General features: G+C 44.5%; 5 protein-coding genes across 5 annotated transcripts; 2 read left to right on the top strand and 3 right to left on the bottom strand.

Moving 5' to 3' along the window:
* Nucleotides 1–387: 387 nt before the first annotated feature.
* LOC128717840 (mucin-5AC-like) lies at nucleotides 388–1,815 on the bottom strand. The gene is made up of 6 exons (XM_053811513.1): nucleotides 1,753–1,815; nucleotides 1,639–1,674; nucleotides 1,527–1,574; nucleotides 1,422–1,454; nucleotides 963–1,134; nucleotides 388–881 (listed from the first exon to the last, which is right to left on the bottom strand). Exons 1-6 carry the CDS (start codon nucleotides 1,813–1,815, stop codon nucleotides 388–390), a joined length of 846 nt encoding a protein of 281 aa, XP_053667488.1.
* A 764-nt stretch (nucleotides 1,816–2,579) lies between these two features.
* LOC128719906 (adenosine 3'-phospho 5'-phosphosulfate transporter 1) lies at nucleotides 2,580–4,067 on the bottom strand. Its single transcript, XM_053813546.1, has 2 exons — nucleotides 4,036–4,067; nucleotides 2,580–3,972 (listed from the first exon to the last, which is right to left on the bottom strand). Exons 1-2 carry the CDS (start codon nucleotides 4,065–4,067, stop codon nucleotides 2,580–2,582), a joined length of 1,425 nt encoding a protein of 474 aa, XP_053669521.1.
* Nucleotides 4,068–5,337: 1,270 nt separating this feature from the next.
* On the top strand, nucleotides 5,338–7,109 carry LOC128709918 (aldehyde dehydrogenase, mitochondrial). The gene is made up of 4 exons (XM_053804955.1): nucleotides 5,338–5,451; nucleotides 5,537–5,685; nucleotides 5,745–5,841; nucleotides 5,916–7,109. Exons 1-4 carry the CDS (start codon nucleotides 5,341–5,343, stop codon nucleotides 7,107–7,109), a joined length of 1,551 nt encoding a protein of 516 aa, XP_053660930.1. The 5' UTR covers nucleotides 5,338–5,340.
* A 2,217-nt stretch (nucleotides 7,110–9,326) lies between these two features.
* Nucleotides 9,327–15,103, bottom strand: LOC128710020 (PDF receptor). The gene is made up of 10 exons (XM_053805061.1): nucleotides 14,935–15,103; nucleotides 14,733–14,840; nucleotides 12,641–12,801; nucleotides 12,368–12,471; nucleotides 11,121–11,280; nucleotides 10,486–10,706; nucleotides 10,232–10,301; nucleotides 9,884–10,153; nucleotides 9,634–9,779; nucleotides 9,327–9,528 (listed from the first exon to the last, which is right to left on the bottom strand). Exons 1-10 carry the CDS (start codon nucleotides 15,101–15,103, stop codon nucleotides 9,327–9,329), a joined length of 1,611 nt encoding a protein of 536 aa, XP_053661036.1.
* Nucleotides 15,104–17,521: 2,418 nt separating this feature from the next.
* LOC128717841 (rRNA methyltransferase 3, mitochondrial) lies at nucleotides 17,522–24,338 on the top strand. Its single transcript, XM_053811514.1, has 4 exons — nucleotides 17,522–18,324; nucleotides 18,397–18,835; nucleotides 18,909–19,085; nucleotides 24,329–24,338. The coding sequence occupies exons 1-4, from the start codon at nucleotides 17,583–17,585 to the stop codon at nucleotides 24,336–24,338; spliced, it is 1,368 nt and encodes a 455-aa protein (XP_053667489.1). The 5' UTR covers nucleotides 17,522–17,582.
* Nucleotides 24,339–24,562: the final 224 nt, after the last annotated feature.

The following is a 24,562-nucleotide window of genomic DNA, read 5'->3' on the forward strand; positions in this document are numbered from 1 at the left end:
GGGGAAAGAATTAATGATGGGGCGTTCTCCCACGCTGGATTTATGTTGATACTTGTAATTCTTGGATGTTATTTCAAACCAAAGAAACCTCTAGTAAGCCCTCTAACAACCATTATGGGAATGGCAAGCAATTAATGCAATTAAGCCAAAACGAACCCAACTGCTTGCTTCTCACAGGTATCCTCCTTCAGTTTCTCACTGAGCTGCGTGAAAATGGTTTAAAATGACAGCCGTACTTTGTACTTCGCGGCACCACCGTTCGTTTGCTAAGACACCCTGTCCCTGTACGGATTAAGGGCAATTTATTCTCTCCAAGTCATTACACATGTACGCTCCCTTCTCATGTGGTAATGTGCAATAAGCACGGAAACTCACCACGGAAACCGCTTACAATGTGCCTGTTTTTCTCTCCTTTTTCACCTTCTTTGGTCCCGGCGTTGTGCTGGTTGTTGTGGTGGATTTTTTCCCACTTTTACGCGCTTGGTTTACCTTTTCTTCACGATTTTTCGGTTCACCAGCAGTTGTGGTGGTTTCCACTGGGTTGAGCTTTCTGAGCTTTTTATTCTTTTTGGGTTTCTTCGTTTTGCGGGGTCGAACGGTGGTGGTCGTAGTGGATGTCGATCTCGTTGTTTTATCGCCTCTCTTTGTCGTGGATGCTGCGCTGGCTCGTGTAGTGGAAGAACTTTCGGGGTTTCCAAATAGTTGAACATTTTTATTTTCGGAAAAGCCCGCCGCTGAATTCACTCCCGGAATAGGGATGGGAACCATGTTTGTATCGGTAGGTTGAACGGAACTAATAGAATTTCCACTTGGTGGTACTGGACCACCCGGCACAAGTCCAGGCAGTAATGTCGTATTATCGACAGATGGTAGAATTATTGCTGGAATTCAACAACAAAAAAACATACATCAGAAGAAGCTTAATATCAGTATCGACACTACTCGAAGTAACGAAAGATTACCCTTATTCAAGGACGTTCCAACTGCCGTGTATTCCGGTTGGGATATATTGCCATGCAAAGTTAAATTGTTATAGTCGAGCCCCGTTGCGGTAAGAGCATTTTCATTCGTACAGTTCGTACACTCTTGCGGCGCAAACCCTGGCGAGAATGCGAATCCTGCACTGTAAGCAGTCTGCAAAAGAAATTGTGTTTCGTTTCGTTATCCTTTACATGAAGTTGCTTTGGTAACACTATCTCACCATCAGACTTGGGCCACCAGATTTCACCAGACCTACTTTCGCTCCAGACTGAAATTGGAAAAAAAACTCCCATTGCAATCGTTCGATTCGATAGTCTATTCTACAACGGTTTACGATACCTCTGCTGTGGTGGTTCGTTTCGTGGTAGTCTGCAAGAAGAAGAGTGACCAGGTCATGCATAATGCAGCGGTTAAGCTATACGCATCATTCACATAATTACCTGTACACGTAACGGTGCGGAAGCTGGTGCGATCTGTGAACAATTTGGATAGCATTATGTAGTCAGTGTTCTGTGATGAATCTTGAGCCGCTATGTGCTACTTACCGTTATTCCTACTTTTTCATAGTCCATAATAACTAGACGATGAGCTTTCTGGAAGGATAGTTTAGAAGTATTGATCATTTTGAGAAGTTTCAGCTTTGAGAAGTTCTCATACCTTGGCCGGTGCCGGTGTGGTTTGTCCAGAGATTCCCTGTTGAATGCCGGACAATTGAAATAAAGACATTGTTTTAAACATTTAAATGCAAATACCACCTATTACAATACATACCTGCAGTATCAAACATATAGTCCCTATTTGCAACGTCCATGTCCATGTTTTTAACCTTATCATGATGTCGGTTTATTAGCTACTGTAGCAGTACTATGCGGAGTAATGAGTTCTTTCCGTGGCTTTTATGCGTTCAAGAACAACACTACATTGATCGTTCATTATAAATCGTTCATCGTTTAGCAGTTAAAATCGTATTATCATTGTTACGGAGCTGGTGAAAAGGAAAAATATTTTGTTGTTAAAAATTTAACCAAAACAGTAAAGCGGTATGAAGCTGAAAACTAAGTGTCAATTTGAAAAAGGTCTTTGTAACTAATGTTTCAAGCAATTAGCTAATGCTGGCTAAATGATGTTGTAGGTAACCAGTACACGCATATGTATTTCGTTGTCGAATTTTATTAATCGCCATCCAAACACTACACACAAACATATTGATCACGATTCACAATCAATCGATCGTCACATTTTTGGTTAGAACAAGCATTCAAGCGTATCAGAACGGTTTCGTTATTTTACCCCATTTTACTTTGTTACATGGCTAATCTCTATCTCTCTCTCTCTCTCTCTATAGTAATTTGCCTCACTGTTAACGCGTTATGTCTTCTATAAATAATACATCTTATCTTAATCTACAGCACAGGGCGGTGAGTCCTGTCAAAAAAAAAAACTTCTCCATCTTGGATGAACTAAAATGTTGTCTGTCTGTGACGCTAATACAACGAATAATCTAAATTCGTAAAATGCAAATGCAAGACGCTGCTAACTGCTTAAGCACACCGTATGCCTATTCTCCACGTTGAAAACCGAACAACAGAAGCCGTATTCTAAACGTTGATGCGTGGTTTGTTGCTGCCACCGCTCGGTGCAGTTTGGTGTCGTTGCTTAATTGCTTTTAGCCGCTGGTTACAGTACACCCGCAGGAAGATGGCGAGAAACACGATCAGCACGCCGATTACCCCGAGGAACGAAATACGGTGCTGGTAGATCAGACAGGACAGCAGTATTGCGATGGCCTGTCGCAGTGTCATGATGATCGTGAACACGACCGCACCGAACGTGGCAATCGTGTAGAAGATAAACAGTTGTCCGATCGCGGACGAAATCGACAGCACAATACAGTCGATCACAAACTTCGGATGATCGACTGCAAACACGAGCGAGCTGTAGAAACCGCCCTGCATTGCGAGCGACGCACCGGTAAACAGTGTGCTGAACAGGTTTACGCCGCACATCATCTGGATGGAGGACATCGAGTACGATTTGAACAGTTCGCCCTGCCAGTTGGAGGTGAAGCTGTCGAAGATCATGTAGAACGTTAGAAGCAGCACGCCAGTCAGCGTCGTCATGGCGGTCGATTTCGATTCGTCCGTCGAACCGGTCAGGAAGAAGATCATACCGACGGAGATCATAACCGCGGTCAGGTATTCGTAGAATTCGTACTTGTTGCGCGATATTATTTTCCCCATTATCATCACCGGGATGATCTTGCACGATTTGGCCAACACTTGCGTGGGAAAGTTGACAAACTTCAGTGCCTCGTACTGGAACCAGGCGCTCATGATGTTGGAAAACGAAGCGTACGAATACTTGTACAGCGGCGCGCGGTGGCGGAATTGACGCTTTGCCACGAGATAAACGGCCGTTATCATGAAGCCCAGCACACGGTTGGAAAACACTAAAAATTGGGAGTCTTTGAAGTGTGATTTTCGCTTCTCCGGTCCTTCGTACTCCTGGGTCATAATTTTCTCCTGCAGTACTCCCCAGGTAAGGTAGGAACCCATCAGTCCCACCAGACAGTAGCACAGCAGCACACACTCCTGGGCCGTTGTGCGTTTACTGGCCGCTCCTTTCGCTGCACCGGACTGAGAGTCTAGAGGTCTATCGAGACTATCCGTGCCGGATCCGGAGTAACAAAACTTCACCAGTGCTGAGAGATGTGACCGATCCGATCGTTCCATGTATTTGGTGCGTTTGGCATACTTGTAGATCAACACTCCGGGTACGAAGATACACAAATAGCCGAACAGGTTCACCATCAACCGAAGGAGCCATGAGTATTCTTTCGATTTCTGATCGATAAGTTGACTGAGGGACAGTTCGGGCTTTGGTTCACTGTCTGCAACCGGAGGTGCGACAAGATTCGGTCCTTCGCTAAGCGATTCATGAAGAATTTGTGATACTAATCGTACGATAGTAACCGTTACGATGATGATAAACCTGGAAAAGATGTTGATAAGTTAAGTTCCGTAAAACGCACAAGTGAGAAACAATTTTCCTTACAGAATGATGATGTCTGGCACGTAGTTCCTCATGATGGTTCACTTGCAAATGAAGGACGGTGCGTCGGGAACGCTCACAGTAGCATCGATTGTGTTCAAACTAGAACGAGGCTCGAACAACGCTCTCGTTGTGCTGCGTGAAAGCGCGATTTCAAAGCACTCGCTACGGGATGCTTACTTAAGTAGGGAAACTTTGCGCTTCTTTCTTTGGAATGGTACGTTGTCAAACACAGAATACTGGAAATTCCTTCCGAAATCCCAAACACACCGAGTACTGTGTAGCGCTCACAGCAGTGGGCAAGTTAGCACGGAAACATCTCTTCACATGTTTATTACGCGAACGATGCAATTTTCCCCAAGGATTGCAAAACGAAAATAGCCAACAAGGCTGGAAATAAAACACCACAAATCGTGACAACCCAACAGCTGATCTTTGGCATCTGATGTTTGACAGCTACGCGCGGATGGTTTTGTTGTCAAGATTGGTATAGACTAGATAGGGGTAAAGACCAGGTGGGCTCGTTCTTAATGATGATGTTACGTTAATTCCACGCGCTCATTTGGTTCGCGCCAGACAACTATAAATGAGATTATAAATTTTATATTTTTAATTTCAGTTGTATTGAGCGCGTCGTTTATCATACCCTTCATTCGAAATACCTTGCCTCAATACACCTTGAGCTTGTCAAAATTTTGGTTGACGCACGGTAGTAAATCGAAGGGTCTTGCTGATCAATAAATAATTGCAAAATTATAGAAAATACAACATTGCAGCTTTTTCTAGTACTGCCGCTAATACAACATTGCAGTTTTTTCTTTTTTGGCTCAAGTTCGATCTTCAAAACAAATTATGAGCTAACGTCAGTTAGCGTAAGTTAACTGACGGTTAGATAACATTGTCAAACTGTGCAGGTCGGTCCGCCAGGAATGCCGGCTGTCCACGGCGGTAGTGTGAGTGAGGATTGAGCGAAATTCCACCACCACATTTGTTTTGCACTTTTATTGCGCGGTTTTGTATGTACTGTTCTTGATTAATTACGAGATTCTTTCTGCATTTAAATTACCGATCGTTAAGTCGCCTTGTATAGCCTTCCTGATCTTTGCGACTGCTAACGATCGTTAAAATTCTGCCGGAGAATTATTGCCATTAAAACTGGTAGCTGTACCGTGAGTTGAACAATCTTGTCCAGCCTTATCGCTTGAACGGAAGAGATAAACAGTGTGTTTTCAAACCAGCGTCCAGCAGGCAGCAGAGTGCATTTGCAGTGTTTGACTAGTACTGTGTCTTCGGCCCTTCGTTTACGCTATGCATCGTGTGGTGAAATCTTCAAGCATTTTACGTGCTCTGTCTGCTACAGGCGCCCGCAATTATTCAGTGCCGGCCCCAAAATCATCACCCGAGATTCTTTACACAGGGGTAAGTGTCCTTTCGTGATATTTCGCTAGAGGTCAAAGGAACACAGAATGGGCGCGTCTTCTACAGTGCTGTTCCTTATCGGCAGATCTTTATCAACAATGAGTGGCACAAAAGCTCGACCGGCAAGACCTTTCCCACAATCAACCCAACCAACGAGAAGGTAATCGCGGAAATCCAGCAGGGCACCAAATCCGACATTGATCAGGCGGTCGTAGCGGCTAGGGAAGCTTTCAAGTAAGTATTTTAACTTCGATAAATTTACACAAGTAGTAATGATTCTATTTGTACGATAGGCTAGGCTCGCCATGGCGTCGTATGGATGCTTCGAAGCGAGGTCAACTTCTGTACCGCTTGGCAGATTTGATGGAACGCGATCGGGTGTACTTGGCGGTTCGTATGCATACAGAAACCGAAACGTTGCTTGAGAGGTCACTGAAATGGTTTTCACTTTTTTCGAAATCCAGAGCTTGGAAACGTTGGACAATGGTAAACCGTACTTCATGTCGTACAACGCCGACGTACCGATGGCGATCAGCAACTTGCGCTACTATGCTGGCTGGGCGGACAAGAACCACGGTAAGGTCATACCGATGGATGGCGAATACTTCGTCTACACCCGCCATGAACCGGTGGGTGTATGTGGACAAATCATTCCCTGGAACTTCCCGCTACTGATGGCGGCCTGGAAGTTTGGGCCGGCGTTGGCAACCGGCAATACCATCATCTTGAAACCGGCCGAACAGACCAGCTTGACGGCATTGTACCTGGCGCAGCTGACCAAGGAAGCAGGGTTCCCACCCGGAGTCATCAACGTCGTGCCCGGGTACGGTGATGCCGGAGCCGCCCTGGTCGATCATCCTGATGTGGACAAAGTGGCATTTACCGGCTCAACTGAGGTCGGAAAGAAAATTCAACAAGGCTCCGGGTTGAGTAATCTGAAACGCACCACACTCGAACTAGGCGGTAAAAGCCCCAACATCATTCTGTCCGACGCGGACATGAAGCACGCGGTAGAAACGTCCCACTTCGGACTGTTTTTCAACATGGGTCAGTGTTGCTGTGCCGGCTCGCGTACCTTTATCGAGGACAAAATTTACGACGAATTCGTGGAGCGCTCTGCTGAACGGGCGAAGAAACGTACGGTCGGCAATCCGTTCGATTTAACCACTGAACATGGGCCGCAGGTCGATCGGGATCAGTACGAAAAAATTTTGGGTCTGATCGACACGGGCAAGCAGCAGGGAGCGCGGCTTGTCGCGGGCGGATCGAAGGTATCGGACCTGCCCGGTTTCTTCATCCAACCGACGGTGTTTGCGGACGTGCAGGATGATATGACGATCGCGAAGGAAGAAATTTTCGGCCCAGTACAGCAGCTGATCCGGTTCAAATCACTCGACGAGGTGATCGAGCGCGCGAACCAGACCGACTACGGTTTGGCGGCAGCCGTCTTTTCCAAGGACATCGACAAGGTGAACTATCTGGTGCAGGGTCTGCGGGCCGGTACGGTTTGGGTCAACACGTACAACGTCCTGTCGGCACAGGCACCGTTCGGTGGGTACAAGATGTCGGGCCACGGTCGCGAAAATGGCGAATACGGTCTGCAGGCGTACACGGAGGTAAAAAGCGTCATCACTCGCATTCCGGTCAAGAATTCTTAAACAGGGCCCGCGCTAGTTCCGTTTGCTTCTTAAAAAGATAAAACGAATGCACTAACCAAACGCACACCACAAAACTGTTGTTAAACGACACACAATAATCAATTGTTTGTTAATGGTAAGAAAAACTTCACACTTTCGTCAAACAATTTTAAAGTGACGAAAGGGGTGACATGATTTTAAATGTCCTTTTTAAGGAAAATAAAAGATAGCATACTAAACTGACAGTTGGTTCACCATATGAGAAAAGCGAGTGAGGCGCCCGATAACCCTCTTCACATGCTAGATTGCCCTCAAGTTTAGAATAGTTGCGACTCCTAAAGAACCCTGTGAAATTTGACTTATGACCAATAACTACGGCTACCACACTCAACGTTTTTGAAATGAGCAGCCCAACTACTATTTTGTCCAAACTCTCCCATGATCTTGATTCCCCAATGAATATACCATCCTTTACTGTCGAATCTCGGATATCAAAATCTCTTTAAGCCAGTTTAGCACCTTCACTTACAATCAAGAGGCTAAACTGCCAACTTTGCCGTTGGGTCAGGTTTGGGATATTAATCAGATTCGTAGATCCTCAGTGCCTTCCCGGGGTTAATTGTTTGAAGGAAATTTCCACCCCGGTCTAAGAGCTTCGGTTTTGTTTGTGTTTTTAATGTGATTTAAGAACGAATGTTTGAACAACGTGCTCAGTGTAGTGATCTTCGCTGAAACAATCCGTGCCAGAAACGCTCCGACCAATCCCGAGTAGGGTTCCTCATACTTGGTCCAGGCTTATGTTTATAGTTAACGGAAGATTTTGGCCATGATACATTCGGCCATGTATCCGCCGGTACCCTGAACGTATAGGTCTTAATCTTTCGACAGTCATATAACAGACCACTTAGAGAAAATGGTCTCTTTCAGCGTATTAAATCTTATCGAACATGATAATCAGAGCTGAGTCAGATCTGATGTCAATTTCTAAACCATGCGAATTGTTCTCGTCTCACGTCTATTTGCACAACATCCAGAAAAAAGCTCCATCTGCACCAGATGAGATCTAGTACCTACGGTGGGTCGTCGCACATATTACATCAGTTGCCAGTCCTTTTTTTTTATTTTTGTACAAAAAACAGACAACATTGCATTTATTCGTTCATTTAGCATTCCATTTTGTGTTACACATAAATCAATCTAAACTGTTCCCCGGGCCAAATCTGGTCGGTTTGTTGTGGATGTAGTGTAGAAGCTGTTCTGTCTCCCGGGTTTACGATTAATTGCGCGATACAGCTCTCCTCTGGCTGCCCGTTATACCTTACACGCTACAACAGTGACGAAATCGACAAAAAAAAAACAATCGACATTATGCATAGCTTCTTCGGCTAGAATCTTCATCACCCTGATAAAATATATATATATATTTGTATGTATTTATATATCTTTCTTTTCTTGTTTTGTTTTGTATATCATTCGAGCGAGCAACATTTTGCCATTCCCATAATTCGATACACTCCTGCCCAACGTGCCCCAACCTATCTATGTAACATTTGCTTTCCTTCACTATACACTCCTGCCCAACAGTAAATTCGATTCGTACGCACGGGTAATACAATTGGATACGCGTATGCTCCGTTTAACTTTTTCGCAAACGGTGGCTCAAAAGCTCGAAATAAAGTTTTGGCGACAGAACAATCGTCGGCCGTATGTAAAATTATGCGTTTGTTGCTGTTTCTTTGTTTTTTCTTCTTCTTCATTTGTTGTTTGTCGCGTTGCCCTGCTGGTACAATCGTGCAATTGGTGCGCTACCCTGATAGCAGTTCCGGTTTCCGGTGACGCACAGTCAACCGGGTAAAGCTTGGTTTTTCTTTTTTGTTTTGTTTGTTCGTTTTGTTTTGTTCTAGTTTCTTAAAGTCTCATGGATCGGTGTACTTCGCACGTGCTCCGACAGCCGCCATCACACGCTGGTTCTGCAAATGGAGTGTTGTCGGGAGAGAGAGAAAGAGAGAAGCGTTACTACGCATTAGTTACACGGCTTTGTGTCACAAACCGGGACAGGGAAGGGAACAAAACATGGCGTAAATTGATAAGAAAAATGGGTTTGAAGCGGCATTAATGAAAGGCTAATAGAGCAGACGCTTACGAAACAGAATACGTACAACAATGGTGTGGCCACAGAACAGAAAATCAAACAAGCGCAGCAAAACGAAAACAAAAAAGCTCGAAAGGAAGGACACACTAGTCGGAAATGTCGAACACAACTGACTCGGGTGGGGCCGGCTCCGGAGCGGACGGGTTGGTATGTTTTTGTACTAAAAAGCAGCGGCTAAACCAGCCGCATCGGTAACCGTGCGCGGTACTGCTGGCCATGCCCCCGTTGGCGGTATGATTGTTGGCACCCGCCAGCAGATTGTTGCTGGCAGCATTTCTGTTGGTGTTGCTGTTTTTTTTTTTTTTTGAGATGGTACAAAAACGAGTAAACAACGAGAGTGTTCGCATTAGTATTAGCTCCGGCCGGTTCTCGGGACCGATTTAATTTGCTAACCGATTTGCGTCTCCGGCGTGCGGTGCCTCATTGACCGGTACCGTGGGATAACCGGCGGAAAAGAGCGATTGCCTCCGTACCGCCCAATCATGGTGGCCGCGCAGTGAAAGATACACGCTGATACTTTTCATCAGGGCCGTCCGTACCTGATTGAACAAAAAAAAAACAAAAGATTGTGTCAATTGTCAAGGTTTCAAACTACAAAACGGGCCCTCTTTCGGCCCACAGCGATCATTCGATGGAACCGCACCTCGCCATTAAGGAAGCAGTACAGCAGCGCGATGAAAAACCCTTGGAAGGAGACGAGAAAGTGCGTCACGTACGACCAGATGGCGAACTCGAGTGCCGTCTTGTCGAGCGGGGCTTGGGTCATGTTGAGTATGTTGGTAATTCCTAGCAATGGCACAAGGACGACCGCCGCACGGACCGCTTTCCGCACCTGTTCCACATCGCTCGTGTGGCTTTGGCGCAGCTTCACGATCAGTACACGTATAATATTGAGTAAAAATATAAAATTCAACTGCAACCGAGAGAAGAGAAGGTGGTTGATCTGCTGGTTTAGTGCTCGCGAGAAACAATTCATTTGGTCGGGCCTTACCACGACTACTGCTAATCTTGGACCTTCCAAAATCCAGTAATAAGGCGTCAAGTTGTAACCCCACCAGCATCTGCGAAGTACGAAGAGAAGAACCATCAAGAAACTGCTTAGTGTCGCTTTCCCGCTCCCAGAACCCGGTGGGGTCGCCATCGGAACCGTGTTGGATTGTTTGCGCTTTTCTTTGCCGGGCTCTACTCTTACGGCACATCCGGACACTTGCTCGCGGGGCGCCTACCGCCCTCGCCACTACTTACTTCTGCTGCCGGATGTAGTGCGCGGTGGTGATGGCCCAGATGACGGTCAGTACGACCGGGCCACCCCAGCCCACGATGGCGTAAAGCGTATGTGGAAACCTTCCCTGAAATACTGTCACCGTCACTACGTTGTGTAAATATAATCCCTCTATAAACATCCACATAAACATGCAGGTCCTGGCGTACTCCAGCAGCACGTACGACGCTTCGCAGAGGAACGGCTGCGGGAAGAGCGAGAGCATGTGGACAGAAAGAAAGCAAAAGGGAATATAGTATGTATCAATGCAAACCTACTGCAAAACGGAGGCAAACGGTTGTACAGGATTATGCTGTTTGATCTTTCCCTTTTTTTTCGTCCCACAAAAGAAAGCTTAAAGTCACACCAAATTTGCATAATAAACACACATACACACTCGTGTGCAAAGGTACAGGATGTGAAAGGGTACCAGAACGGCGAGGAAAGTAGAGAACATCCCAAGAATAATATGTCGCCAACCTTCGTGTTACTTGAAGCGGGAAGAAGAGATTTTGTATACTTAATGTTTCTCTACCAAACGGGCAAACGTCAACCGTTACCGTACAATGTTTTCCCATAAACAGTGGGCCAACGGATGCGTGGCGGCGTATTTGCTTACCGTGTTATCGATTCCCTGGCGGGAGCTTTCGTTGCCGAACTTTTTGCCCCCGCTGCGTATGATCGCTTGGTCGATGTATAAGGTTAGGCGGATCACCACCTGTATCACCATGGCAACGAACAGATTTTTGTGTATTCTCGTCCGGTTGTTGCGAAGACCGCTGTGGAGGGAACGAACGAACGTTACACCGTCGAGAAAATAGAGCTGTTTAAACAAGTTTTTGCGCGGGGGTGTTATCTTACAAACGGTACGTTTAAAGATGATGTACAGTTTAAGGGAGGCAGATTAATGCAGCGAAACGCTGATATCTTTGTATGTCTGTCTGTTTTTTAGCGTTCGCAAAATGTTTGTCCTTTGGTTTGGTATTACCAAAGGGACTACCTAAGTCTAGACGAATTTGTTAGTGTAGATATCACACCAGCACTTCAGGGCTCTGCGTTAAAAAATCAACTTTTACCAAACCGTGATCAGGACTTCTCAAGAATATTGCATCTGAAACATATGATACTATTGGGTTGGCAAAAACTACAAACATGAGGCTATTTTCCATTATCCAACAAAGAAGTAATCGCCAAACTATCTCTACAACATGTTCCCGAAAAACTATCTTTCTGTGCTCGACGATCGTCGAAAGGGAATCTTCCCTGAAGATTCAGTAATTTTCTGCAGGACTTGCAGTTATTTGGGATGTGATCACTACATGAATAAATATTTCGTTGAAGCAGAGGATAGCGACTGTTTTGGAATAATTGATAGATAGATTGAATGATAGAAGAAGAATTTCAAATGCAGATATTGAACTTTTAATCGAACCAGAACTTGGCCCATTATGTCCCAAAATCATTGGAGATGCAATGTCTAAATGCTTAAGGTTATTTCGAAGCTTGCCAACTCCATCATTGATCTTCAGCTGCTATTCACTAGATTTTTTAACAAATTCCTACGGTTGATTCTACTCCAATAATTTCAATCATACGATCAAAACGATCAAAATTCAATTGCAGATCGATCGAATGATCGTCTGAGAACCCAAATATTCACAATATTTTGTGTGAGCGTACGGTTGCATCAAGTAAATTTGGTCCATTTCTAAGAAATCCTGCAATAGCCTTTTATTTATGTTTTATTACTAAATAACTACAAGTTTTAGTTCCTCCTCAGAGAGGAGTCCTGAGTGGAAAGGATTGTTATGCAAACTAAACACAAATCCAGCTGGATAATGGAATCCCACTACCAATGCTACTTACCGAAATTTACAAAATATTACTAACGAAATGATTAACGCTACTAGTGAAAGACTAAATCCCACCGTCTCCAGCGTACGCGTCCGCTCGGCAATGTCAATCTTATCCTGGAAAAGGTATAATAAAAATCCATATCAGTTCCTCATTGCTTTCCCTGATGTGATGCTCCAGCTACCAACAGCTATTAATAGCGACACACAGAAAGGATCAATTGGGACAGGAATCGAGCGGAAGGCAATTAAATATTGGCGGATGGATGGAAAACAGCACGCGTACATTCGCTTCATCGTCGCTACCGCCGGCGTAAAGCTTTCTAAACAGTTGTATAACTTCCGGGCTGTAGCAGGGCGTATAGTTGGTCCATCCGTGTAGGTTTGACGGGGAGCCCGGTCTCCCTTCCCACTGTCCCTCGGCACTGCATCGTCGTTCGGCAAACTCTTGCGTGTGATGCGCGCGGTTTGGAATTCCCAAGCGTGGCATGGAATGGAGTGGTAGAAAGAAAGAACAAAATACAGTTGATGAAATAGTTACCATATTCGGTTGTATAACGGTGGCAATAGTGCACCGCGCGTAACGCACTGTGCAGTTTAAGTTACACTCCAAGAAATCCTACAGATGTTGAGCTGAAAGCTAGTTCCCACTTAACTTATCCGTAACGGGGGAGGGGATTTCTTACTACTTGAGATCCTGTGATCTTGGGCGAGAATTTGCCACACTCGCCAACTCGTTAAGAATACCTGCACGTTACATTGTTTCGTAATGTTTTGCCGTCTAAATCGGGCGTGGGGCGAGTTCCTGTCGCGGGTTGCGTAAGATAGACAAGAGGGAGAGCAAACTGAAATGGTACAGCGCACAATGTAAAGGGTGCTCCAAACTTGCACACATTGGCCGGGTGCTACTGTTAAAACAGTCGTGTAAGCGTCGCCAGGACGAGAAATCAGCTTACGTAAAACGGTTTACGTAACGATGCTCATCATAGCGGCTTAAACGATAAGCCGCTCCCACCACCCGACCCAGAGCGACAACAGCATCCTGCCATCTATCCCAATCACAATTAATCAGGCACACCTTTCTTTCCGTGTGTACGGAAGATTTGCTCCGAAATCCGAACCCATCGGTGCGATATAATGACTGCGATCGGTTGATTATGCTTTCGCGCTGTATTGTGTCGGTTAGTCGACAGGGCGGCAAACAAAAATACAACTTCCACAACACAAAACTACCTGCCCAATATTCGGTGGCATCCTGTTCCCTACCAGGACTTCCAGCATTCAGCGTCGTCACGCAACGCAACCGTGTACATCGTGCTGGCAAGGAACGACTGTACCGAACATGTGTACGGTACCGGGGCGAAATACTATACAACCCCATTCCGCAGCGTTCCGGCGAGGGCAACAGGTTGCGGATTGCGTTTGTTCGTTGCGCAATGTACGACAAGCGTGCACCGGGATGGAGTGGGAGCATTAACAGCGGCCCACGGATATTGGGAGCGTGGGATGGCACTGGAATATCCTTGTTCCTTTCCTCCGTCCACACTGCAAAATGTGCCACTGCAACCCCGAGTCAGAATGCGACAATGCGCGTTACGTTAAATCAAAACCGAAGTCAGGCATTGAGGTTTTACCCTGTAACATGTCATACTCGCGAACTCGAACTCGAGCCTTCTCCGTAGACCGTAACACAACCACATACGACAAACCCTGGCGGTGGGATGCTAATCTTCAAAAAAAAAAAAACCTCCACCTTCAAAGCCACAAACCATACCGTTCGGTGTATTATCAGGAAGACTATTTTTGGGCCCACTCGTTCTGATGGCTAATACGTGTAGAACTTTGTAGTACCTTATTCGGATGTTAGGCGTCCTGTTGCCGGAATTGACATTCGTGCAATGATTATGATGTGGTGCTGATCCTTGGCGAAATGGCTGTTTTGACTCGGGGCACGGAAGAAGGGATACTTCGGCAAACATGCGCCGGTACAGCCCCATATGAATGCAAGGATTAATGTACTTAGCATATTATAATGCTTTACTTTCTCTCTCTCTCTCTCTCTCTCTCTCTCTCTCTCTCTCTCTCTCTCTCTATCTGTTGCTTTATCTGGGCCATAAACATTACATTCAAAAATCAAATCCCTTGGGCAAATCTGTTTAGCGTAAACATTTCCTATGCAGAAACACGAGAAAGCTTTTCAACGAGAATAAAACACAAAACCGTTGGCGAATGGTTCAAAAACAGCACCGAAACAAACAAACAAAAAATCGCATACAGATATCATGTTTTATCACCCCCTCAGCCGGGTCCTCGTTTTGTGTGAAGTTCTCGTCTGTGGAGTGTTCTCGCTACACACTCTGATTGTGTCGTACACTTACTTGAGGTATCGATTCCGTGTCCGGAAGGGCATCGCTGTCTTATTGTCAAATTGGCCGGCGTTGGTGGCCAGCATAGTATGCTATCCCAGGTCCAGTTGCAGTAAGGAACTAGCGTCAAGAACACATGCATTCTGTGGTTATAGTGGCTAGGAATCTGAAGTGGCGAAGTGGCCACCTAGTGTGATCCACCGCGGCAACGTACCTGTAGTCGGTATAACGAACTCTTCATATTTAAGGGCACATGAGTCAAGCGTTGTGTTGATGAACAGTTGTGTCGCATCAGTAGTGGTGCTGATGGTGGTTGCCGCACCCGCAGCACCGGCCACAGCGGCAGCAGCGACAGTAGAAGGGCCACCGATTGTTGACACCATGGCGGACCATATCTCTGGTATTGTGGGGGGAGATGGGGCGTTTTGTGCTTCACGTCCTTTCAGGGCAGCGCAGTGCGAACGATCGCCAGCCGCAGGTTAGCCGCTGTGTCCAGTTGCCAGGATAGTTAGTGTGTTCCGCAACCCGAGCTGACAGAGTTTCGGGTCGAATGATTTCTGTAATTTTGCTACTATGCAATCGCGTTGCACGTCGAGGTACAGCAGGCCCTTCTTGCTTATCGCCGTGCTGGAGTGCTCTGGTTGCTCTTTCGTCTAGACGATACCGTATACTGTAAATTAAAGAAGCGAGAGACAATAAAAAAAATCATTAGCATCGTTAACCGCTCGCTGGTCGAAACCGGTGTGCTTATCACACTGTGTGCGCTTTTCGCGGTGGTGCTTCGGTGAATTTTAACCCCAGCCTCCGCAAATGCTTGCCGACCTCGAGCGCAATAAAAACCGCCGCTGCTGGGTGAGTGAGTGGCCGTGCGGAAGCAGAATGCATGGAGAGAAAGTGCAGCTAATATAAAGCAACTACAGCTCATGTATTCCTTTTTTCCACCCCAAAACACCAGTAAGCCCGGTGGTTTCTGACGCTCTCTGGTAGTGAAAGTTGTCAGCCTTTCGCAGGCACAAGAGACAAAAAAATGGGATTCCCTTTTTTGCCCCAAGGTGGCCTCGTGTAAGCCTCGTTCAACACGCTTAATCGACCCGTAGCTGTGTGTGGCCATTTTAGATTGACTGGTTACCAACAATGGGTGTCCTTTAGGGAGCCGGCGCATAATGCTCAGCAACTGGCCGACATCCTCCACCCCTTCCACGCGTCGCCCCCTGTCAGGCACCGCACGTTCCCGTTCCATTGTGGTACCGAAGGCAACGGGTCCGGGATGAATAATATTATGGAGAGGATAATGAAACTCGCCAAGGAGGCGTCCAGGGCCACGGTACGGGGGGCCAGGGCCAGGTACGGGGAAAACCTGCAAAATCAGTACTTTTTGAAGTATGATTTCAAGTGTCATCAACAGTTGCTATTATACTCCCTGCTGGCGGCACAAGAGTCGTCACAGAACCGGCAAACGGACGGCATCCGTGGCACGGTCGGTGCACGGCACTGCACCGGAATGGGCCAGCGGATAAAACTGAAAGCGTGGAAGGACTTGAGAAAAATACTTCTTTAATCAATAGTTTCCTGCTCGGTTCGTTCCGTGCTGCGGTTTTTGGCCGGAAGTTCCTGGCATTATTGGTATCAAGGATACTGAGGTGAAAGTATTTCAGCGAACGACAGAATTGTGGTTTTTGTTTTCTCTTTTTATTTTGCACAATTGATATTCACTGGAATTGGGGAAATGAGAATTCAGTTTTATGTAGTGAAGCTGAAGATTAAGCTTATCTAGAAGAAATTATACTGTGTAAGGAAAAAGGGTAGGTTTACACAAATAATTTCATTAACTTCAGCATAAGTTGCACAGTTTTGTGACTATTATCGCCAAAACCAAACCCAATTACCCGTCTCGTATTTGATCGACTAGCGGCAAAAATGTTAAAGCTTATCTCCATTCATTCCGCTACCATTTTTCATTCATGCCCACACACATACACACACTCGTTGAACGTAAAAACGTCCTTGTCAGCGAGATAGCTACAGTGAAAAGCTCATTAACCATGAGCTAGACATAAGTACTTTATGTCTTCTCATGGGGGCATTTTTTTTTTAATTCTCCGTTCCGATCGTGCATTGTGGACCAGCTCAATTGATTATCGATGAGCAGCCTCAAATGAGCATGTTCATGCATAAGTGTGTCAGAACGTTCTTGATGAACAATCAAAGCGCTGGGTTTGATGGACGAGCGTTCAAGAAAGTGTGCAGACATCCCGGGCAGTTGCGCTTTTCTTGGTTGAAATTATTTTGGAACATTTTGCTGAGCATAAAGCATCACATAGTAGCTTAAATGGTAATTGTGGTAATAAGCTTTCTGAGTGAGCAATGTTTTGGATCAAATGTGATTATTATTTATTATTATTTGTTTTATTTGTTAAAAAATCTTACTTTTGGTAGTTTGTTCTTCGGGATTTGCTAGACTACATCATTTCGAGCTAGCATAAGAAATGGGAATAACATATGTGAAAGTTATTGCCACTTGCACTGCATTTGCGCATGAATTTCCCTTCAATTCCCCTGTATATCGAGCATCACATTTTCCATTGACTAAGAAACAATGCGATAGCAAAATTTATTTTACTACAATCGATCGAAAATATTAAAAACGCATTCCATTACGGCGTTTAAATGTATCCAGCAGGTCCAATATTGCCGCTCTGGAGATTTTCTAGGCCCATCGCGAGACGAACCATATGGTTTTGACAGTTCTCACGCACACGTGCAATGGAACGCGCGCTGCACCACTGTCAGTCGGTTTGTTTACGTTTGTTTACGCATAAATTCATTCGCGTACCGGGCGAGCAGCAAAGTGGGAGTGTTAAAATGTTTCGAACGTGGAAAATGATGCGACTTTGTGCAACAACAGACATTAGCTTACGGTTTTATCGACATTTCGGTGTAGTTACTAGTGTACAACAGAAATGTTCTCCGACACTGTTCGTACCGCGTGGTTTTCGACCAACAAGCAACGAAGTGCCGGAACAATCACAAACCAGTCCGGTGACGAACGCCGTCGAGCATGAGTTCGTGGAGTGTGGTGCTGAAGATGAGCTGCTAAACAATCGCAAAAGTATCCCAAATTTAAAAGTGTCCGAGCTGTTGAAAGCTGTACCACGATCAAAACTGAAACCAGAGCGTAAATCGGCCGATGAAATAAGGGAAAACACCAAAACGGTGCACAAGAAAACGGATATCGAGAAAGACACACTCCAGATGCTGCAGCATCGCTACCAAGATTCGCGCGCATCAGAGGAACGGTACGACAAGGAGTTGAAAGTCCGCTATACCATACTGCAGCCGAACGATGACCGTCACCGGGATTTGATGATGCTGCTCGGGTCTCGCAAATACCGGGAGCGGGAAAAACAGCTCGTGCTGGAAGGCAGACGTTTGATAATGGATGGGTACGCTGCCGGATTACGGTTGGAAGCGATCGTCACGAGTGATTTGAAGCTGCTGGCGGAACTCAAATTTAAGCATAAGAAGCAAAACTGGCCGATATTGCTTGTCAAACGGCAAACCATGATGGAGTGGTCATCGTTAACAACCAGCCCGGGTCTAATAGGTAAGGCATGGTTCTGTTCTATCCGCTACAGTCTTGCTACAATTTTTCTTTTGTCATTCGTTTTCGTTACAGGCATTTTTGCTGAACCGCCCAACCTGGCCGAGCTAGTAAGTCGTAATGCGGCGGGCAGCAAACGACTTCCGGTGACGGTGGTTTGCGACAACATCCGTGAACCAAATAATTTGGGCAGCATAATACGCAGTTGTGCGGCCGTATCCGTGCAGGAAGTAATTCTGCTAAAAGGTTGTGCCCATCCGTGGGATCTAAAGTGTCTCCGCGGCGGTGCTGGGGCGCACTTTCGTGTACCCATCTACGGTCCTATGGAAACCTACCAGCTGCCGGATCACACGCGTGCCGGTTCATTGTTTGTGGTTGCTGACAACAAGAAACCGACCGATGAGCGAAATGGATTCCAATGGAAACATTACGATCAGATCGATTACGCAAGTGCGGATCATGTGGTGCTGGTAATTGGTGGAGAAACGTATGGAGTTAGCGATGATGTTAGAAGGTACGTGTGGGCGGAACCTATATTTCATGCAGCTTCCTCTAGGTTGTCTCTAAACTATTATTTCCTTTTCTAGCTTTATACAGCAGCTAACCAAGCCGGTAGGGCATGGAATGCAGGACCGAAAGTTTGTGGCCCACATTCCACTAGCGAATGGTATCGAAAGTCTTAACACAGCATCAGCATTGAGTGTTGTTCTTTACGAAATGAGGCGTTCTTTGCTTCAAATGGAAGACAGTGCGGGACAGGGAAGGTAATTAATAGTATAAGTTAAACAAGTGGTGAGTGGTGATAAAAAAACAGACCGAAATAGTAATAAATAAAAGTTAAAAGATAGTAGAAAATCGTTTTGGTGATGATGACAGAATCATTTACTCTCTTCGTAAAAAAGAAAGAACTTTGTTCAAACACACATTAACCAAATGCATTTATCAGTTATTTAAGTTATTAAGTTATTCGGAAAGTCTAAGTTTTCTAGACCCTTTTCATTGGAAAGTTGCACAACGTTCGATGGCAGTTAGTGATCTTGACAATGCACCCCGAACACCCCGAATTGCAATCTGGTGCAGAAAGCTTTATGTGGAACCCCATGTTTTCACTCCAATCATACACTCGGATGACCACTTAGCCATACTCTTTCGGTACGAGTTTAACAACCGAACGTCAACAAGTATTGAAAGTGACGTGCTGAAAAACAACATTTATCAATCTGTCAATGCAGTTTCGCACTCGAGAGTTTGGACATTGTTTTGCGTGCGAACGATACGAACATTGCAACAAAGCAAACAGATCGGACATGACGGCCATAACCGTGAAATGGCGTGCGTGGGTTTACGCTACCCGGCGATGAAGACAGCTCGTGCGAAGGGTTTAGTGTTTATCGATTGTAAATTTCTTTCCCAAGGAAATCTTTATTATTTATTGATAATTTAAAGTTATTATGTTATATTTTAGTGATTTTGAGAGTGTAGCAATTTTCCGCAGTTCAAGTAGGGTATTTGTTCAAACATTTCAACAGTGTGCTTTTCAAGCAGGAAAATCATAAATAAATCATAGCAAAATTCGTTGAATGCGGTGCTCGTAGTCTTCAGCAGTTGTTTCACAGCATAAGCTGCCTGCTAACATAACATTGAATATATTGATAAGCATGGCGCACATTACTCAATCCATTAGCGGTGAAATATTCGATACAGTTGAATAAAAACGTAAATGATTATTAACATTGCAAATTTGTTTCTCAGTATCCTTTGGCCTGCGGGTCTGACGGGTTTAACAAGTTTCTATAGATACATTCTTCCATCAGTCTATTGCAAACCATCAATCCGTCAGATAGAACGCCGTGTTAAGTTACCTATTTTCATCAGATTGATATGATAGACTACATGTAACTCGTGTTTGGTTTAAAGAAATTGTAATGTATGCAGTCGAATTACGCGTTCAAAAGCTGAAAGTGTGCCAAACAACATCTGTGGAAAGAATGATGTTGATGTAAATAATCTAAAAGGTCCTTTGCGGATGTTATAACAGTCACGGTAGGCGTTTGGACAATTTTGAATGGCACAATAAAAATTATCAGACCATCCTGGGCATCACATGCAATTTAGGCCTGTTTGGCACCCAGTGGGAACAAATTCTGCACGCTTATGAATAATTTCTTTGCCAAGAACCGAGAGTCATAATCATATTGCATGCGTGTGAAGTTTAAACGCTGCTTTGTACGAGCTTTGTATTCCAATGGGGGCAAAAGAACACATTTGAGTGGAACGAAAGCAGGCTCTGCCCAGTACCGATGGATTATGGATGTGAAATGTTTGGTAAATATGCGAGACATGGCGACGTAGTGCACTTCAGGTGATCCACTGCGGCTATGAATTGCAAATGGGCTGTTACTTTTCTAATTACTTCTGCTGCGAAGCATTGAGTTGATGAGGTTCCTTTAATTAGTTTAGCATTTTGAAGCCATTTGTGTTGTTGTAGGAAACAACAACAGTGTTGGTATATGTGCGCTTTGTCATAACAATAACTACCATCTATATTCGGCGTAGAATAAATGCTTAAATAATTGATTGGCTTATTGACGATATTTGGCAAATTGGTTGGTTTGGTGATTCTTTCTACAAAGCTTTAAACAACAGTTGTGCAGATAGACTGTCTTTTTACAGCCGTTTTTAATAGAACACCCAATACCATGCAGAGCATCGATCAATTCCAATTGGTTTAATTAACAATATTGCCTAAAGCATGATTTTTCAATTAGTCGTGACGAATATTTACAACATAATATTGCGATTCGATGTTATGTAAGCCAATGAATGGTTAAAATTGATAATACAATGTTTAAACAGTGATTAAACATACTACAAAGGGTGGGATCAAGCTTAGAATAATTGATGTAATTTGCATCCACCTCCTAAAATGTGTTTCGCTTTAATGTTGTAGGTTATCTGCTAAAATGTTACTTTAACGCGTTAGACACAAATAAATTGTTTGCTATTAGGAGTGATTTTGGCAATCTAAAATAAGATAGCTGCTTTTATTTACAGTATATCTATCTATTTTTCCAAAGAATTGATTAGAAATAAAATAAAACTACAGCGTAACATCCGTAACAAAGTATTGGAACAAGAGATTAAATAAGGCTCGAAAATTGAAACATTAATCGTTATCGCTCTAAATATTAATTAACGTAACGATTCCACAACCACCGGATGTCCATAGAGTGTCTCTTCAGTAATAAAGACATCAACAACATAAAAATTAATTAAATAAAGATTAGAACTAAAAGATGTATTCCACTAGCGAAACGTGTAAGGTAAACCGAAAAAGTGTGAGTAGGATAAGCATTAAGATTCAGTTACAGTTTTTTTTTTTATTTTATTATTTGTTTTAATCGATCTGGGTCGGGAAAAGGAAGGTTACGTTTTAAAAATCCCAAGAATGGCATCCTCCACTCCACAATTTGTCAATCTTTCCGATGAAATGCGAATCCTTGTCCGGGAGCTACGAATGAACTATAAGCGAGAAGTCGAGTACGCCTTATTTTTTTTATATCCTGTACCCATGTACAACGATACATAATCGACTTTTGCAGATTAAAGTGAGGCTCTAACAGTTCGTGGTAGGCTCATAATTTTAACAAGCACTTCAACTAATACTTTAATGTTTTTTGGCAGCCAGTGGCTGACTGCGTAATCCAGTGCTGTATCGTTGCTTATTGTACCTACCAAAGATTACGTACTTTATTTCAATTAATGTTGCAGTTTCGATCGTTGAGCTTATACAATAATATTTCTGGGACTTTCTGCAGCATGTTGAAATATTGGTGAAAAAAACTGTTGCTGAGAGATAAAAAAAAAAGTATCTCAAACTTGACGCCATTGCGATGGCAATATGTTTGTTCGTAAACATTTGCCCGGTGAAGGAAATGTAGCTTCCTTACGATATTTACTCGCAATGATTCACTTACTTCAATTCTAAAACATCACCATCCCTGCAACATGTGGGTAATTCGTAGTACCGAATGGATGTTTGGAGGGGAATATAATTTCTTATATTGCATCCAATATACATTCACCAAGCCCTGTCCTTTTACCATGGGATGTGGCAAAAGTTATCGTATCGCGTTTCTGTTTACCTACGAGTTAAAGTAAAAAGTTTGCGACCTAAGTTTTTCGGGGGTCGCGCAGCTGTAGGCGTGTAGGATGCTTTTGAGCTCTTGAGCCAACAGTGCCCGACCGTAGCGGATAATGTTGATTTTTAATATAGTAAGATAATTTTCATCACGTTTCGGCGGGGTAACGGTACGGCAAAATGAATTGCTTTTATAATTATGATGCCGCTTTGCTTGCCCTACTTGTACTAATCACTTGTTTTATTACACTTTCTTGCCGGCGCATGTATGATTCACAATCCTTCCATGTGGACTGTGCTAGTTAGGAGGGACAGTAGCCAAACATTCAGTCTCTCACCAGCCTGCCCTAATGAATCTATATGGTCTGCAACTGGATGGACCACAGATGACTGTGTGGGGACGTTTAATGGAGCAAATCAACCAATAGCTGTTCCACCGCCACCGTCTCCGGCGGCGCGCTCGCCAAATAATGTAAACAAATTCGGAATTCTTCCGACCGGAAAAACACTTGAAATTGATTGCTGCTAGCGCCTGGCAGGCGCGAATATAAACACCCTCGCCCGGACAGGAAACAGCACTTTCCAGCGTGAAATGACTCGCCGCTCGCGAAGAACTTGCAGCATGTGCACACGGTCGTGGACACAGACTCGCACGAAGATGTTAATCGGTATGCTATCAGTTCGGCACGTTAGCCCACAACGCCGGTGGCCTCTAAACGTCCATCACCGTGGAATGATGGGACGCTGGCGGAGCGGAATGTTTTGGGATGCAGTGATTTATGACACGCAGCACGTCCATTATGCTCCCTCAAAAGGCGAGATAATGCGCCGAAATTTCCATATTCATTTGTTATCGGTATTAAAATCTGATCATCTCATCGGAAAAATCCATACTCCACCATCCATCAGGCGATCAGGGAGCATAATCTCTACGCCCAATATTTGCTAATGGTTTGTTTATGTTGTGTGCGTGTAACTCTTTTCGATTGGCTTGTGTGTTTGAACAATGCAAAAAACATGGACCCCGCAAGTATCCATCAGCGGTGGATGTGAAAGAATTGGCCGGGGTTGTTTATGGGATGCCGAAAAGCCGAAATGATGAATGGCATATGCACCTGGCACATTTCCACACTAAATTTATGCGATTTTTTTTTTCATTTTAGCGATCGTAAACTTTGCTCCATCGTTTCATCCTGAATCTGAACGTATCCCGGCTGATAGTCTGACGTGTTTTAGCTTTAAGTTATGGCCGAAAGCAAACAAAAGCGACATAAATTTTGTGTCATTGGGTAAAAATGACGCATTACGGCAGATTCCAAACCCAAAATGGTGAAAAAACAAAAACAAGATCGGAAATCCGCAATGGGAAACCTGGGAACGGTGTTCGTTTCCTTCCTGTACATGTCGTGACGGCATACGGGATGACCTTCGGCATCGTTTTCATTGCAACCTGGTGCAGTTTACTGCGGATCGACGGATATAATTTCGGAAAAGCAGATCCCAATGTCATCGAGGGTTTTGCTGCAGCAGTTGCAGCTGCCATGCTCATCATCTAATTGCAATGCGCTTCCAAGATCAAAGAATGTGGGAAATGTAATATCCCCGTGGTGGGCACGGTTCGCATAAGCTGGTTCCCTGGCTCAGGGATCCCCGGCACCAGGCTCTAACAACAAGCCCCAGCACGGTGGGATTTGTGGGTGGATGTCTCTTAATTTCTTAGAATCTCAACGGTCGGTATTGAGCGGCAGTGGTAGTTAATTTGATTTCATCATGGAATGCTTCGAGAAAAGGTGTCTGCCGTCTTGGCATTTTGCCAACGATAGCAGTAATAACTAATTGCGTTTAGCAAACGTGTCTCTTCCATAGGTCTCGTTAGAGAAATTTATTAAATTTGCATTAAACTAAAGCATCCCAAATCCTTTTGCAAAATTGCTGAAAAACCACAAAGGCAAGGCGTACAAAGTTGGAACTATTTTACCGTGCGAATTAAACCATTCACATGTGCTCGTGTCTTCGTTCGTCACGGAGCGTGATAACCTTTCTTCCCACTTCAGGTGAATCATTCACCATTTGGACCATCCATTCGATCGTTTCCCATGC

Source organism: Anopheles marshallii, chromosome 2 (assembly GCF_943734725.1).
Source record: "Anopheles marshallii chromosome 2, idAnoMarsDA_429_01, whole genome shotgun sequence".
NCBI lineage: Eukaryota > Metazoa > Arthropoda > Insecta > Diptera > Culicidae > Anopheles > Anopheles marshallii.